Consider the following 18,574-nt stretch of genomic DNA (forward strand, 5'->3'; position numbering starts at 1 on the left):
CCTTGAACATTTTTAAGGGTAAATATCTCACAAGTAACAGCCTTAAAAGAACAATCAAATTAAATGCGGACGCTCAATAACAGCATGCCTGCCTTCCTCTCTCCTCAAAGCATCCTTGGTGTCAGACTCAGTTAGCGCCCTCCCAACATGATTAGGGAGTGACATGACCAGCCATCAGCTAACGCTCTGGAATCAGCTGGGTGTGAGTCAGCCGCCTGCTGCTTCATTTCCCTGGGGAGGGAAGAGGGTCTGCGGTCGGTATGACAGAGAAACTGAACTCGAACCAGCGCTGAGTCACTTCACATGTCAGTGCAGATGCTGCTGATACTGTTAGCTTTGATGGGTTGAAGGTGAGTAGTCCACAGGGGGTGCGAGGGAAGGTGTTCTGCATGTAATGAAGGAGTGTGGAGCGAGTGCTTTCACCCGAGCTGCTCTGCAAATGTTTGTATTCTAAACTCCCAGCTATGAAGAGATTGGTGAGAAAGTTCAAAACAGGCACCGGCATAGCTTCCGTCCTTTGTCTCCCTTCTTGTGTTTGCACATAACTAAGTCCCAAACAAGTCTTCTCCCGTGCTTTCTGCATATCAGTGTTTATTTTCCGTCTTCTCCTCTTTCTCTCACACTCTCTGTCTCCCTCCTTCTTTCTCTGTGTATACCATGCCTCTGTTCTTGGCTCCTGCTTTGCTAGCACAGGACCTCAGGGCAGGTTCTTTAGTTGTGCTATGGGAGTGCTACACACACACATACACACACATTCGCACACACGCAGGCCTGATTGATTTTTCATTGCCAGTCGAGGTATAATGTGTCCCAAAGTGTTTGCGTTTGTTTTTCTCTAAGGGCAAAATTGTCCGTCGTTTGCTCTGTCACACCTGGGAATGAATGAGAAGCTGAGAAAACGGAGAGGTAGAAGGAAAAACGGGGGAGGCGACAGCTGGGGAAATTGAAAAGATATTGAGGGAGAGGAGTTAGAGGAAGGAAAGAAAGAAGACTGTAACCTAAAGGGGGTTCAACCCTTATTAAGGGGTTGCTGGTTAGATAAGGAGACTAGGAAGAAACGGGAGAGAGACTTCATAAAAACATTTCTCTCCACACATCGTTCTGATATTATTATTTCTCCCCGTTTCACTGTGTTACCCCCAGAGAGCATCGCTAAAGAGATACCACAGACAGCGCAGAGGATGGAGAGACATACAGATTAATGGAAAGAAATGAAAATAAGATATTTGCAACCACATAATCCCTAGATAAAAGAAAATAGAGTGTGTGTGTGTGTGTGTGTGTTGCATGAAGCATCTACTGTTAAGATTTCCTTAAAAGTAGACTTAAGATTTCTTCAGCAAATCCGCAAGCTTCATTTTTCGTGTTTAAGTTTTATCTTTTTTTCCTTAGAAACTCAGTTGAATGAGAAATGAAGTGTGTCCCCATGCAAGGCAGGTTCAGTGAGAGGTTACCCGCTGAAATAAGATGTAACACAACTGATAGCTAGCTCTCTCCTCAGTGTTATTATTTCAGCGGACACTTTGTGTGCACGTCCTTAACAACTGCATATTTTCTTAAGCGTTTCATCAGATTTTAGTTTTAAAGAGAAAACAGGAGAAATATTCAGCACACTTTCTTGTGCACTTAACCATCAGTTAATACATTTACATGCAGACCAGTTTTCTACTATTACTATGTATTATATATGGGTATAGACCTGCTCACATGGAACTAGTATTACCTGGGAACCTGTGATCTCAGGGTGCTTTCAGACCTAGAGTTGTCTTACTTTGGTCTGTATCAGGGACTTACTTTGTTACACAGTTGCATAATTGCCTAGAGTTGGTTCGTGTTCTCACGGCAGCATTTACAAGTGGACCAGATCAAATGCCTTGTGAGAGAAAGCTGCTCTTGATTGGTCAGAATTTCCATGTGGGAAAAATCCAGGAAGTAAACCAAACGTTGAAGAAGAGTACACTTGCAAGATAAATGTGACACTTTCTAATGTCACAATGGAGGGACAACTACGCAGGTTGATTTTAGCGCTGCTCATCGTGGACTATATTGCTGTCATTGTTCATTTTAGTCAAACCATACAGTTTGAAAACGAGGCGCGGCTCCAACTAGAAAACAATGTTTTGATGCATTGGATGTGCTGAATGTGCATATTAAGGCAGTACAGGAGGAGGTGCACATTAATAATCCTCCAGGACTGTAACATGCTCATGTTTAACCCAAACAATGTGTCATGTGACTGCAGTTGGTTCAGATCCAGGTTGGAACACCTTCTCACCACAAACGAACCGCACTCAGGAGGCAAACAAACTTGAGTTCTATTGAACCAAACCAAACCAAACAGGGCAGGTGTGAAAGCACCCTTAATCCCGTGCGAATCTGCCATGTCTGTAATTTGTCGAGTAAAAATTCCATCACAAATTACCCACCACATGTTGCCAAACACAAAGTCCTTATGATAACATTAGTACCCTCAAAATCACCATTTCTATCAATATTAAAGTTTTCTGTTTTCTCCGTGCCTCTTTCTGCCTCTTTCCTGGTCAGGAACTACTTAGGCTTTGTTGGCGACTATGAGTCAAAGACAGCATTTTGGGTCATCTCACTACACACACAGCATAAGGACCCATTAGCAGAGAAAGCAAGCTCAAATCCATCAGAGGAGCGAAATCTTGAAAGATACTTAGATGGATAATGTGACACCGTGTGACAGAATCAGTTCGGTTGTTGTTTAACCCACATTTAAAAGACAAAAGGAGGTTAACACTGTCCGTCACTGCCAGTGGTGCTGTGTTGTGTGGAGTTCCGTTACAAATGACTTTGTGGATCATATCTGGGGAGTAATATCAGTAAATTTGGGTAAAATACAGACTTTGCTCATTCTGCGCCAATATGCCACATGAAACATAGATGTGGAAGGCTAATTGTGCAATCACAAGAGGTCCCCAGGTGATATTAGTCCCATGCGATTGGATCTTATGACTATATTCTGAATTTGATACAGGTCATGTAAACGGCATAGCCTATTCCTTTTGGATATTCGAGGCCAGTCCAGGCCTTTTTCGGAATGTCGCATTTTCGGATGATGACGTGGGATGTGCTGGTAATACTCTAGTTATAGGAGCATTCTTTGGACATTAATACAGTGCATTCTTAATATCGTCTTAATTCGGCTTTTTCCTGCAGTTTGTGACACACAGCCTCTTGTCTGATTACCTTCAGCTCTGTGCATTGTCAGGGATGTGTTGTGCACAAACCAACAGTTTGCAAGGCTGTGGAGTAGAGATGCATGCCAATAGAAAAGCCCACACCTACTTTTAAACACAATGAATGACTTGAATATCGACAGCTTTTGGATATGCACAAATATTGCAACATTTGCAACACCGACCTTTTTAAAATGTGGTTGAAGGATAAAAAGAGGGAGGCTGTGTTTGCGCAGTTGAACAAGTTCATCACTGTTGCAGAACTTTGAAAAATTCCTATTTTGATGCAAAGTAGCAAAGCCGCTCCAGTTGTTCCACTTTTCCATATTTTGACTTGATAAACAACACGTGAGGGCACATTAATCAGGGTATGCATGGCTGCACGTACACAGGAATATTAGTAGAGTATTCATTGTCATTAGCCATGTAAACAGCCTAATAAACATATTGTCTTTTGCAGAATAAGGGCAAAAAATTGAATATTTTGTGCATGTAAATGTGGTCAGCAACACTATGGATTGTGTTAAGTCAGATATTATGCTGATATTAGGGCTGATTCATTTCAACAAGTGATGCAAAGGTTTTTTTTGTAAGTGTTATTAGTGGGGGTTTTTTAATATAGATTTTGCAGATATTTTTATGCAGATCAGGGATGCATGGAGCAATTTTGCCACTGGTTTTATCTTAAAATTATTTTTTTCCCCCTGCTCATATGCAAAGAGCAATATTTTGACACCAATTTTCATGCCAGATGTTTTCAAACAGATGTCTCCAACATTAAATATAACCCTTGCGTTTTACCTTTCTTACTCTGGTATAAATCTTTAATGAATGCAACTTCTGGTTCATTTGAGGTAAAATCAAATTAATGGGTCGTTAATAACAGTTGCTTGTAAGATTTGTGAGCTCTTTTCCTTTCTGTTAATCAAACATTCTTAGCAATCATCCATGTAAAAATGAGTCGCTCACATTAACGTGTTTGCATGCCACACACAGACACATTTCCCACATCACTCTACCGGGGAGTTTAAGCTCTATAAGTGCAAAGTTCATAAGAACAAGAGACTTAAGGCTCATTGTGTGAGTACAAAAAGAAAGACAAAAACTAAGAGTTAAGAGGATAGAGTACAGAACTATGAGAGCATAAGCTGACAGCTTAAGATAGGAAAGACGTGAAAAGCTGTAAAAGACTTTTAAACTGGATGACGGTGATTATAACACACACACACACGCACTCACACACATACTCCCCGCTGTGGTATGCATAATACTGTTTAAATTCAGTGTGTGAGGTCACCTTTTTAGTCGTATTCATCTTTGCATAGCATTAAAATGTGACATAATTACCTTTTATTAACTCTTAAAGAAGGCCTGTGTTGTGGCGAGTGTCAAACATACTGACAAACTACAGCTCAAGCAAACTATTTAATTTTATTTACGTTGGCGCTGTTTTGTAATTGTTAATTGCTTTAAAAATTCAGAGCCCATACTGTAGCTTTCACAATTTTTAAGTAAATATCACCAAAGGTGTGTTGTTCCTTGGCAGGCAGCGGTATTTACTCTGTCATGTTTGATTTCGTGACTCATGCAGTCATGCAGCAAAAATAGGTTGGCTGGAAAAATACCCCTCATCTTCATTTTCATTGATGAAGTACTCACTGGCAGCGTGGCGGCAATGTGACCTCTTAGCTGGTAAGTTGCATGGTGTTTTGCGTACATGCTGTGGATGAGTCAGTTATGCATGTGATGATGTGAATCTGTCTGTTTCTATATTTGTTTGCACTTCGGTACAACACAACAGTGTATTTTCAAGACAGTCTTCTTCTTTTTTCTAACTTGTACAGCAATATTTCTCCAAAAATATTATTCAGAGTTGTTGTAAAAAACCCTGTGAGAAAAAACTCTCCTAATGGTGAAAATGACCATCTGTTATGTTCTTATAAAATAATTGAAAACACAAATTTAGCCCTAGTACCTGTATTTTAATGTATGGATTATAAGATTATGTTAGTTTATGTATATAAGCACAATGAGAGTAACAAAAAAAGTTATTTGCTGGCAAATAACAATGGTACAAACTGGATTGCTTCATTATTTTTTTTAACTATTGATTAATGTAAAGATGTAAATTCATTACATAGTTCAGAGTGGGACCATTGTTCTGAGAATTAACACTTTATCAGCACCTATATTTGAAATAATGGCTGTATTGGAGCCGTTTATCCACCTTTCAGGTTCCTTTGTTCTCTGCTGGGACATTATCCTCATGTCAGGACCAATGGATCCTGTTAACAAGGAGACAACCCACCACCCACTTGGCCTACCTGGGAGTTAAAACAGAGGAACCACACATGCTGATGCTAGCAGGCATGACGCCGCTTCCATGGGACAGTGAAGAATAACAGAGTTTAGAGGAGAAGTTCAAGATGCTCTGAAACTTGCTGCATTCAGTTATAATCTGTTAAATAAAAGACCACAAACTAAATAGTCAGTTATAAGTAAGCAAGCTTAAAAGCAATTTAGATTTGGTATGTGTCAGTTATTTAAAACATACCTTTCATATTTCCAGAGAGTGATTATAGGGATGAGGAGAGACATTTCAAGGAGAACCATGGGATGTTGTGTCAAGGGTGAAACATATTCTAAAGAATAAGATAAAGAAGGAAAAGAGACAGACGCTCATTCAGAACCAAGCCAGGAATCAGGTGATTCCTAAAATACTGCCCCTACTGCTGTCATACCTAAATGACAGTATAGGTGGTATATGACTACTGAGAGTCGCAGATTTAAACACATGGTTAACGTTGTGAAATGGTCACAGCACCAAAACTACTTTGTTAGCTTTAGAAAAAATATCATGGTTTGCAGCCAAGTGTGAAGTGGTTGGGATGAGAGTCAGCACCTCGAAGTCTGAGGCAATGGCTCTCTGCTGGAAAACAGTAGATTGCCCCCTCCAGGTTGGGGCAAAGTTACTGCCCCAAGCGAGGGAGTTCAAGTATCTCGGGGTCTTGTTTACGAGTGAGGGTAGAATAGAGCGTGAGATGGATCGGCGGTTTGGCGCGACGTCTGCAGTGATGCGGACGCTGTGCTGGACCGTCGTGGTGAAGAGGGAGCTAAGCCAGAAGACAAAGCTTTCGATTCACTGGTCCATCTACGTCCCAACCCTCACCTATGATCATGAGCTCTGGGTAGTGACAGAAGCAATGAGGTCACAGATACAAGCAGCTGCAATGAGTTTCCCCAGAAGAGTGGCTGGGCTCAGCCTTAGAGATAGGGTAAGGAGCTTGGAAATCTGGTGGGACTCAACCTCTGCTCCTTTGCGTCGAAAAGTGTCAGTTAAGGTGGATCGGGCATCTGATCAGGATGCCCCCTGGGCGTCTCCTGTTAGAGGTGTTCCAGGCGCATCCAACTGGCAGGAGGCCCCGGGGTAGACCCAGACGCTGGAGGGATTACATATCTTATCTGGCCTGGGAACGCCTCTGTTTCCAGGAGGAGCTGGAAAGTGTTGCTGGGACGAGGGACGTCTGGGATTCTTTGCTCAGCCTGCTGCCCTGTGACCTGGCTTCCGATAGGCGGTTGAAAATGGATGCATGGATGTATGGATGTATGGATGGACGGACAATGTTGACTTTTGATGTTACACTAGACACAAACATCGGTCTCCTGGGTGAAAGTCATGTGTTTGTTTGACCCATCCACCTCTCCTCCCTCCCATCCCATGCGGACTTTGTTGCTCTTTTTACTACGTTAACTGATTTCCTCCTTCACCTGTCATGATTATATTAAACTACTTTTAGTTTACTCACTTCAGTAATGTAGTATACTCATAACTTTCATATATAAACCATACAGATTGTGTTTAATTTGAGACAGACATCTCCATCTATCTACCCATCCAGCCTATTTTTGAAGTATATACAGTGTGTGTATGACTGTGCATTTCTCCTCAGCTGCTATGCTCCTTAACCCCAGTCCTGTTAATACGTGGTTCGAGAGGATTAGCATCATGGTGATCCTGCTCAACTGTGTGACACTGGGCATGTACCAGCCCTGTGAGAACATCGACTGCACCTCGGACCGCTGCCAGATACTGCAGGTAAGATAGACCTCTGTGTGTGTTTGAGCCTCTGTGTGTAAGAACAACATGTCAGCCCACTGATGAAGAGATAGAACAAAACAATCAATTATTTGACATAAACTCGGAGCGGCTCACAGCTCCTCTTGTCACTTTTCCTCAAGCTGCGATGCAGGCAAACATTGCAGCTGGAATATTTCCCACCTGGAAGCTTTATATTTTCTCCCGCTCTCTGTACAGGGAATTGGGACTTAGTTTGTTTTAATATAGTCTTGTGGAGTCGCATGTGATTTTGTCACTTCGTGATGGGAATACACTTGTGGAGACGAGTTCCAGTAGTTGAAATTGTGGTTGCAAATGGACACAAATGCCACAAAGGCTTTAGTTCTCCTTCTGCTACAAGTTACTGTCTGTTTTGATCTGGCTTTTGGCCTTTTGATCAAACATGGTTCCTATACCACAGCTGTCCCCCGACATTTACCGCTGTACTGTGCACAGCCAAGATGAGTTTTCACATGGTTATTCTCTAAATTATGGAGGTTTTCACATGACAGGAAACAGTGCAACTCTTTCTCACAATGATTGGCATGAAGTAGAAACTTTGTAGATCGACGTTTTGTTTATGCCTGTCACGATAATTATGTTACGGACTTATTGAGGTCAGCACGAATTATCGAGGTGATGTCAATATATGTCATCCACATTTTAGCCAACATGATGCCAGAAAAAAAAAACAAGTTTTCCCTCCATTATAAAACTTGGGCATAGTACACACAGCATTTTTTTTTTTTAAATCTCCTGCAACCTAATTAACCAAAATAAACTATGCTGAGACACATTCAGCTGTCATTTCTGGGTTGCGCTACTTCTATTCTTTCATCTCGGGAACCAGGTGAAGATAATGTTGAGGCTAATAGATGTTTTTTGTAGTGGCTGCTAACCAGCCATAGAGTTCGGAACTCCAGATGGACTTGGTCTTCAAGTGTCACTACACAGCTCCGGTGTGGGGACATTTTTGGTTAAGCTGAATGAGACAGAAGAAGACATTAAAAAACACTCATGTTACACTCTTCTACTTGTTGGTACTTACATCTAACTTACAGCTAACATCCTCCTGAGACCCCGTGTCCCCCATGAGGACATCACATTTTGGGTTAACTTGACCATATACTTCATTCTTCTTAAAGCCGCTACAAGGAACTTTTAACTGGATATGCAAAAGTCTCTTGTTTCTGCTGATGTCTGTGCGTGACCTACAACAGCAAATGAGATCATCGGTGTGAAGATAAGCTGCTTACATTTAGTGACTCTTATAAATAGTAGCTATTCCTCCTCCTCTTAGTGACTCTTATAAATAGTAGCTATTCCTCCTCCTCGACCCGACGTCCGCGGGGAGTTAAAATAGCAGCAATCATCGGGTAAAAGTTCTGTGAAAGCACTGGACTCACCAACAGTCAGCCACGTCTCAGTCACACAGAAAATCCAATCCTCGGGAAGTCAGGAAATCCTTCAGGATAAACGTTTTGTTCGCTAGCGATCTAGCATTTACCAGCCCAATCCTGGCAGGAGCTGGCGGGTCCACGGTGTTAGCTGTCCGGGGAGCCACACACAGAGGCCGCAGGTTGCGCAGATTCACCCCGCGCCAGCGGGGATGAGGAGAGAAGGGGCCGCGGGGCTGGAACACCTCATTCGGGCCGACGACAGGTACCAGCCAGGCGTCGACAGGGTCCAGCAAGTGCCGAGAAATAAAGAGGCGAGGCACCGCTCCATACTCAGTCCAAGAAGCCGTGGAAGTACTCGCCAAACAGGCCTTCAGCCTTACCGGCCGACCGCTGCGTGTACCCCGGCTGGAGCTGGGGCGCGGCAGAGGTGAGCTGGGATCCCCGATAGGAGCGGGGGCAAAGTTTTCCCGTCTTGTTGTTTCATTCATCCCCAAAAGTGTCTTTATGACAATACGCGCTAGAGCTCATGGGAAATGTAGGCAAAACACTACCGCTTTTGTCCACAGGGTCGCCAAAATCAACTCAAAATGAAAGTTCCTTGTAGGGGCTTTAACTTAGACCTGTTGTCCTTGTTTGTGGACACTTTTTGTGCCATCTAGTGGCGATAAGAGCACAATACACTAATCCATGCAAAAACAAGATGGCAGCCATCTCTGTCAAGTCAGTTTGCAGCCGATCCCGACACAAAGTGGACAAGGTCCAAAACCTGATCACATTAATGGATAAAACTTGTTTATTTACGATTGATAAAGTTTTGATATGGCAACAAGTGTGACCAATTTTAGCAACAGTAACAACCTAAGACATTGTTAATTAGAAAGTACTAGTTTGAAGACATTGGGACTTTAGTATTGTCTTGTTTGAGGACACTGGGACTGTTTAATTTTTATACTTATCAGGCCCTACTGATCACAAATAAAAGAAAAGGAAATTAAAAATGCATACCAAACAAAACTTTGGGTCTCAGGAGGATATGTTAATACTTTGCACTTTGGAACAAACTCCCTAACTATTGAGAAACTAGATTGGCTGTATAATGCTCGTTAAGGAATGACTCTCTTTACCCTGGTGCCAAATGTTTAATATTTATATAAGTGCAATTTTTGTTAACAAGGAATCCATTGTATTTATTGTTTTGTTTGTGTGGTTGTATTTTATTTATTTAAGATATGTATGTTTTTACATTCCAGTGTCTAAATATTCATAAGAATCAAACTTTCATTGCTCTTTGAAAGGCTGTAATTGCATTATTATGCTATTACTAATGTTATGCCCCCGGTTTAGGGGACATAACATTAGCGACTGCGACTCCCCACTCTTTCCACTCCCAAGGAAGGCCAGTCACACAGTATGTCAAACAACAAAGTAAGCAGTTTATTTGTCCTCAGAGTAGAGCAATACCCAAAACAACAAACAAAAATATACTCATGGACCCTCGACTTACCCAGCAAAAACAAATGTGAAACAAAAGACACGTTTCTAACCTAAACTTTTTCCATTCAAAACAAGAGAAGAGAAACTGGCAATGCCAAACAAAAAGGGCTTCTCACTTTTACTAAAACTGCTTCAAAGTGCTCTATTTACAGTGCTCAGACAAAAGAATACAAGAAAACCAACTAATAACTTTAAAAAGTAAACTGTTAACGAAAACTCACCTACTCAAAATGATCAAAATACTTTCCTTAACAACAAAGTTATCAAGAACACACACTTGTTAACAACGTTGCAAGTTTTTTCCTGCAGGCACTCAAAAACAAAATCGACATTCATAGTCTAATTGCTGGAAGAGGTAAAGTGAAAAGGAGGGAAGAACATCTATCAGCTGGCGTTTAAAAATCTTCTGACATGCACTGGACCAATCCGGTCACAGCAATCTCAGCAAACACCACCTGCCTTGCAACATCCAATCACACTCAACCACATGCACACACTCATAGGGGAGCAGAGAGACCTCACTGAGACAGGGGTCATAGCATTATATCAGTGGCATGAAAGGGTCTGAAAATGACAATAATATAATTCATCGCAAATATTGCTGGGACTATATTGCCAAACAAAAATGGTTACCATGGCTAGTTTAGATTTGCTTGTCTTGTCTTTGCTTATGGACTTGATTGATCCTGTTACAGGTCGTCATTGACAAAAGGACTTAGTAACGGGTTGAGCTCCCCTTATGTAAGAGCACAGGTTATTGGGATTTCTTTTTCTTGGCCAAATTTCAAATAGTTTCCTTTGTGTTTCTGTTTGTAAGCCACACAGGGCTTATATGGGTTTTGTGTCACTACTGTAATTTGCCAACTGGCTGAGGACTCAGTGTTCCTCTGGGGTCGTAATTGCTTTTTATTGAAGTAAATTTGGCAGGCTCAGTTTCAGGTGTGACAAGGACGACCTTATTTCGTCTCACACGCTTTTTGTTGGTGGTTTGTAATGCCCATTGACATTGAAAATCTGTCTACAGTAACCTACATGTGAGGTGTCCGCTGTTGCTATGTAGACTGATTGTGTACACCGTATCTCACTCGCCTACAGCACATTAGAGTGGATTATAATATCAAATAAAGCCCCCCAGACCAAACTGTAATAGGTTTATTTATCTCATCGGATTTTCTCCTCATTGTGCAGAGATTTTCAAATAAGCATTCGCTGCTGTTTCCAAACTGTGTGACACATCTTCCTGCTCCACTATCTCTCGTCCTCCTCCTACCTCTCCTTCTAATGCCATCTTTACTCCTCCCTATGTTCCCATTACCCCATCCTACACATACTCCCTCTCCCTTCCTCCATCCTGCGTCTCTCTAACAAGCATATTGTCTCCCCAGGTAGTGTGAGGGGGTCCTGTTCTGTTGGTTGCTAATGGTAACAGGAGGGATTTTGCTGACAGTGCTTAGATTGTTAGTGTGGCCCTCACGTGCTTCTCAAGCCCTCTGTGAAATACAGTATCCCCACCGCACTTCCTCTCTCATGTCTGTTTGGTAAATATGAAGAGTCTCCACTGGTTTCCTGGCAACTGCGGTGACAACACTTCAGGAAGCCACTGAGGCGGCCAAATAAGTAGTTCAGCACATAACTCCATCAAACCACAGCAGTTTGTTTTTACACTTTGGTTTCTGTACTGATTAAACAAACAAGATGGAATGTGCTAATTAGTGAACTGTAGAGGTGCTTTGTTACCTCAAGACAGAGCTAGGGTAGCTGTTTCCCTTTGTTTCCAGTCTTGGTTCTATGCTAAGCTAACTGGCCACTAGCACTAGCCTCATATTTACCATTCAGACATGAGACTGGGATAAATGCTCTATTTTAACTCTCAGCAAGAAAGCAAATAACTGAATTTCCCAAAATGTTCTGAACTATGAACTATTCCTTGATTAAGCCAGCTTATCTGACACTGAATTGTGAATAAAAATTAGGTCTTAAATTATAATAATTACTGCATTGAAAATAATGTAGTCAATGTGGAAGGGAAAGTGTATTTCTTTTTCATTGTTTTGGGCAGCACAAAGAGGTTTGAAAGGCAGATAGCTCAACACCTCAGCACATATGGCCAGTTCAAAGTGAAAGAGGAGCTATCATTTGCATTTCCAGGTTCATATTTGTTTTAATATAAACCCAAAATACTTGCTAACATGCTTTAAGGGACAAGAAAAATACTTAATTTTCCTTATTGTCAGTGCTGGAACACCTGAATTCACACTCTGTCTATCAAAGCCTAGTCTCTATATACAGACTCTACATTCAGTGAATGTAGAGTCTGTAGGCAAACCCCGGAGATCTTGCCTCTGGAAGAAGAGCGGAAGAGCCCTGGTTTCCGGTTGTAGGTTGTTTGTAGTTTGCGTGATATTGACCAATCACGTTTGAGCCAGATGCAGGTGTTGCCAGGTTAGAGCCGGAACATAATTGGCGTCACTGCAAACTCTGAATCCATCGCAATGGTTCAGCATATTTACTTATATATAAATGAAAGTTGGAAATGGAAATTCGCCTCCTCCGCCCAAATCAAACCGGAATGCCAAAAAATCGGCCGTCTGCCAGAAGTCAGACGCCGAATACAGCCGATGGGTTCCGAGAATGATCAAAGCCCAGTCTGCTCTGATAGGCCAGCTTTTCTGGATCTTCCTCATCTGGTTGCTCTGCACCATCATTGCAGCCAGGGAATGGCTGCAACCGAGAATAGCAGCACTTACTGTGAGAAATCAACTAAAGCTTCCAAACGCAACTGGTCATGTTCCTGCAGGAATATGATACGAAATCAGGGGGGAAATTGCCAACATCAGCAACCAAGATTACAGGTTTCTCAGACATTAGCATGTAGCTACATGTAGCAGTGTTCTGGCACCCAAGAAACCTTCAGAAGGGAGGAGAGGTCCAGGGTACTGTGATCATTTTGGCACTCTCTAAATAACCCGCCTTCTCGTCCACCCAATTGTGCTCAAAGAATTGTGGGTACTCTATACTTGCTGAGGATACACACATGCATACTTGAAAGTTCTTTGAAGGAAGAATCTGTCCTCAGAATTTGAAGGATCCTTGACATCAGAACTGTCTTTAGGCAGGATTTGAGGACGTAGCATCTTTGAAATTCCGCCATTTAAGGATCCTTCCTTGACTTTGAGAAACACCCAGAGTATTCAGAACAGTCTGAAGCCTGAGGTTTTTGCTCACAGGGATTACTTTTACACACATTTACCTCATTATTTGAAACTTTGGCCACATTTAATATGAACATCCAACATTGTAACATTAGATAAATGGCAGAAAATAAGGAAAAGCGTAATAGGTCCCCTCTAACGAGTTCACAGCTAGACACTGCAGTCAAGGATGAAATTGTACCTGCTATAAGGATGTGGAGGTCCTCTGCAGCCGTCTCTGGCCTCATGTAAATCATGTCTATATTTGCATAGTCATCTTACACAAATCAGAAGTTGTTTTTCTACCTTAAATGGATTCAGATGGAACAGGACTCATTATACCTTCAGATCAGCACCTGTTCAACCTTTTTTAATCAAGCTTCAACTGTTGAGAAAACACACAGACAGGTATTACTTTCCCCGTCCGATTTGTCACTGAGTGTGAAATGAACATTCGTCCGTGTGGTGCCTTTGGATTGATACGCTGATTACTGTTGTCATTCACTCATTCCACAAGTGGAGTAAGACACACATACATTTCTTCATTTCAAATGGTCCACCATCGCAATCTTGATGACCTACTTACTGCGTCCTTTCCCCCTGCCAAATAAGCAGCACAATGACAGCATATGAAGTAGCTTCCACACCGGCTCCTATTTCAAATCATGAAAGAAGCCCGTTACAAGACAGCCTTAACCTCTTTACAAATCATGTTGACGATAAAACCTGATAGGCTGACTGAAGAGGAAGCCGGCGGTAGTGACAAACAACTATGATGAATTCATTCCCCTTTCAGTCAGAGCAGAGCGCGACAGGGATCCAACTGGTGCAGCCAACGTCGGATTACATGTGAAGCGTGCAGGCTGCATTATTTATCAAAACATCATTTAAACAGCATGTGAGACGGATCTTCTCGTCTTTCCCATTGCATGCTGCCAGCTCTGTGTGTGTATGTGTGAGAGAGACACACATGTTGGCTTCAAATGCATTACAAGACATGCCTCTATATTTATATACAGAGCCATGTTTGCCAAAAATCAAAGAAGCACAGATTTATATTTATATTTGCGGTCTTGTGTAGACGTGCATGCTTACATTCACGCACCCACAAGTGCACAAATTTGCGCCAACTCATTTCAATTTCAACCTTTAGATATCTTGATCCCTTTAGATAACAAACACCACTGAAGAAGTCCACACTGGCACAGAAAAGGGGAATATATAGCTGCTTCCTTGTCTTGCTATTTCTGACTTGGACAAAACAACATCCTCCTCTGCTCCTGCCAGCGCTGCTACATGAATAAATCCTCAAGATTTCACACACCATTTATCTCATTCAATATGGTCTATAGCTACAAACATCATCTTGCAATTTTTCATCAATGCTGGGTTAAAAAAAAAATCTCCCTTCTTCAATTGAAGCCTATTACTCCTGGTTGTCCAAATGTACCACATATCAGTGTTCTCTAGTCTGCTGTGGGTTATTGTTGAGTCTGTAGTTTGTCATTTAACTTCTGCATGAAACCCGGAAAAAGTAATAACCTTAAAGTGCTTGTAGAAAATTGTTTTTCCAATGCAGCATGTGTATTGGTTTGAGCCATCTGATTTGTCGAGTGCACAGACTCTTTTCCCAGGGCATATGCACTCACTGTATTTTAGCAGCCCAAAGCAACACTGAGTTGGAAAGTTTTTGTGATATGAAAATCTGTATCTTTTCAGGCTTTCTTAGTATTTATATATGGATTGCTGTCAAGTAAGTTGAAAGGACAGTTCACACTCAAAAATACATATTTTATCTCTAACCTGTAGTGCTATTTATCAGTCTAACTTGTTTAATGTGAGTCAGGTAGTGTCGTAGATGTCGGCTGTAGAGATGTCTGCCTTCTCTCGAATATAATGGAACTAGATGGCACTTGGCTTGTGGTGCTCATACATTTCAAAAACTCAACTCAAGATAATTCACAGCCCTTGTTGTGTGCAGTTTCATGTAGGAACTACTTTATTTCTACCAAACTACACCCGCACACCATATCATCAGGCAGAAGGAAGTGTGCTAGTCTGAATGGGCAGAAGTTTGCTGCATAGATCAGCCTCTCATTGGGCGGAACGAGCCACCCACTGAAGTCCCGCCCTACCACCTCCGGTTGTGTAGCAGTTTTCAACCGTTTTCAACACATCCTTTACTAACTTTTGTGGTGTTTGATCTTGCGGGGATGTAGCCATTTTTCTGCCATGGTTCGCGTCCTGTAGGCGATATTTTTGTGTGTCATGCTCATGACAGTGCTACATGTAACATGAATGGCGTCCTCCTCAGCTGAGCTAGCTCAGTGGTGCTAGGGTTCCTAGCAGTAGATGCACTCTCCCTTCTGCGTGGTGATTCAGTTGGCTGATGTAGTTTGGTAGAAAAAAAACATGAAACTGCTTACACCAAGGTCATGATTTCTGTAAAGAGACATTGCTGTTGAGTTTTTCAAATGTAATTTTTGCCGCTTTGAGCACCACAAGCCGAGTGCCATCTAGTTCCATTATATTTAAGAGAAGGCAGACATCTTAACAGCCATTTGTGTTGATTTTTGATTCTAGGGAATCAAAGAGTTTGAGGCCACTATAGTCATTGCAACATGTCAATTAATGCGTAAATTCACCCCTAAATCAAAAATACATATTTTTTCTTTTACCTGTAGTGCTATTTATCGGTCTAGATTGTTTTGGTGTGAGTTGCAGAGTGTTGGAGATATCAGCTGTAGAGATGTCTGCCTTCTCTTAAATACATTGAAGCTAGGCTCGGCTTGCGGTGCTCCAAGCGCCAAAACAAAACAAAACAAAAAACATAAAAAAAATACTCAACAGCAAAGTCTCTTTCCAGAAATCATGAGCTGGTTACTCCAGATAATCCACAGACCTTGTTGTGTGAAGTTTCGTGTGGGAACTGTTATCTTTCTACCAAAGTACACCCACCAACTGTATCATTGCGCAGACGGAAGAATGCGTCTACTGTTAGCTCACCTAGCACAACTATACTAGCTAACATTAGCTAGTTAGCATAGCTGAGGAGGAAGCCATTGTTTAATTCCCGCGCTGTCTTCTCAATCATGAGTAGATGCATGTTTCTTTCTGCGCAGTGATATGGTCGACAGGTGTAGTTCGGTAGACAGAAAATAGTTCCTACATGAAACTGCTCACCAGAAGTTCTGTGAATTATCTTGATTAACTGGGTCATGATTTCTGGAAAGAGACATTTCTGTTGAGTTTTTCAGATGTTTTACTTCCATTACGATGGAGAGAAGGCAGACATCTCTGATATACCCAACACTCATAAACTCACACCAAAACAATCTTGATTAATAATTAGAACTACAGGGAAGAGGAAAAATCTGTCATTTTGATTTTGGGTGAGCTGTCCCTTTAAGCTTATTAAAACTTGGGCTGTTTTAACCTTTCAGCTAAAGATTATATTAGAGTATGTTTTTCTTATCATTTGCACTTGACCTGAGACTGTAACCAGCTTAAGGTGCTACCCTATCTGCAGATTTTCGAAGAGCAATTTAAATGGGTAAACATTCTCGCATCGTGGGTCAAACTCTTCATTTCATATTTAGTCAGTAAAGCAAGCATTTCAAGTATATATAACTTTGAGGTTAAACAGCAGTACTAAATGTATTATCTCATTTTGTGGCTTTGTGCACAGTTTGGGGAGTCACGACAGTTTTGGAATAAACAAAAAGGCTTGTCATCATCTAAAATTCAAATTATGACCAATGACTTATGAACAAGCAGCCGTGCAGCTTCATTGCTTTTTTGAATATCCGGGCCTCGGAAATCTCTGTGTCAAGAGATAGCAGCTTGAGTTATATGTAGTAGGAATATGTAACAAGGCAGCAAACACAGTCACACAGCCTAGGGCAAAGCACTGGGAGAGAGTTCCGAAAATACAATAGGGAGGTTTAGCTAGTGATCTGAACATAATAATGCAAGCAGGACATGGCAGAGATATGAGCTCATCTGTCTTTCTCTCCATTTATCTCTCACTGTCTCTTCTGTCTTCATCTTTGTTTTCTCTGAGGTTTGACCTGGATCTCCCTCACTTTCCTTTTTTCCTCTTTGCTCTTCAAGTATCGCAGCGTGGGTTGCTTCGCACTGGGCACCATATGTTTTGCGGGGTATTACATTAGTACAGACACATGTTCTCAGTGCAGCCATAAGCCTTTTTTATGCCATTCAGATCACAACATTAACAGTAAACTGGGCTCGAGTGATCGCCACCAGCATTTTCAGTCACACAAACACATGAAGAGCACATCAGCCTTGAGTATCACATATTCTGTTGGTGTGTTAGATCATGATTTGTGGTGTTTTAAAGGGCAGTTTGATGGAAAATAACTAACTTGACAGCTCCTGTGAGCTTTGGGATGAGTCTGCTGTGGAGTGGCAACACTTAAAAAGTGTCAAAATTGCCTTTGAAACATTGAAAACGGAAGGTCATGGATTGTTTTGAGGTATTTGAATTAGATAGGGATCAGACCAAAACATCACTTGAGGCTTGAGAAATTTGCTTTAGGGCACATGTCCACAAAAAAGCACACACACACACACACACAAAAATAACAGATTTAATGTTAATGGCTAAAGAGTAATTTGTCCTCACCAGAAATAATAAGTGCTCCTCGTTCATTAACAAACTGATTTGGATGAAAAAAATGAAGAGGGAGCTCTGACAACAGCTTGAGCCCACTACTTATGTGCTCCAAGAGAAATGTATCAAATGCATCTTCTTCTCACTTTCCTCCATCTTTATCTCCGTTTGTCTTCTCATAGGCCTTCGATGCATTTATCTACATCTTCTTTGCATTGGAGATGGTGGTAAAGATGGTGGCTCTTGGGATCTTTGGCCGACGCTGTTACCTGGGAGACACCTGGAACAGATTGGACTTCTTCATCGTCATGGCTGGGTAAGCATGTGTATCATAATGATAGCATTAATTCTACTTCTGGTAAAGTTTGTGTGTCATGTTGTTCAGGAGATATTGAATGGCAAAAAGCAACATTTGCTTTTAATGACGAAAACTCTTTCTGTGGGTGTGTCTGTGTGTCTGTTCCACGTTTTTCTCCTCACTGACTTGGTCAATCCATGTGAAATTTGGCACAGTGGTAGAGGGTCATGGGAGGATG

General features: G+C 41.6%; 1 protein-coding gene across 1 annotated transcript in view; it reads left to right on the forward strand.

Moving 5' to 3' along the window:
* Positions 1-18,574, forward strand: part of LOC126405033 (voltage-dependent T-type calcium channel subunit alpha-1I-like) — a 266,041-nt gene that overhangs the window by 127,588 nt on the left and 119,879 nt on the right. Inside the window, exons 3-4 of the mRNA XM_050068546.1 lie at positions 7,187-7,299; positions 18,221-18,354. Coding sequence (XP_049924503.1) covers positions 7,187-7,299; positions 18,221-18,354 — 247 coding nt within the window. The remainder of the gene's footprint in view (positions 1-7,186; positions 7,300-18,220; positions 18,355-18,574) is intronic.

Source organism: Epinephelus moara, chromosome 18 (genome assembly GCF_006386435.1).
Source record: "Epinephelus moara isolate mb chromosome 18, YSFRI_EMoa_1.0, whole genome shotgun sequence".
NCBI lineage: Eukaryota > Metazoa > Chordata > Actinopteri > Perciformes > Serranidae > Epinephelus > Epinephelus moara.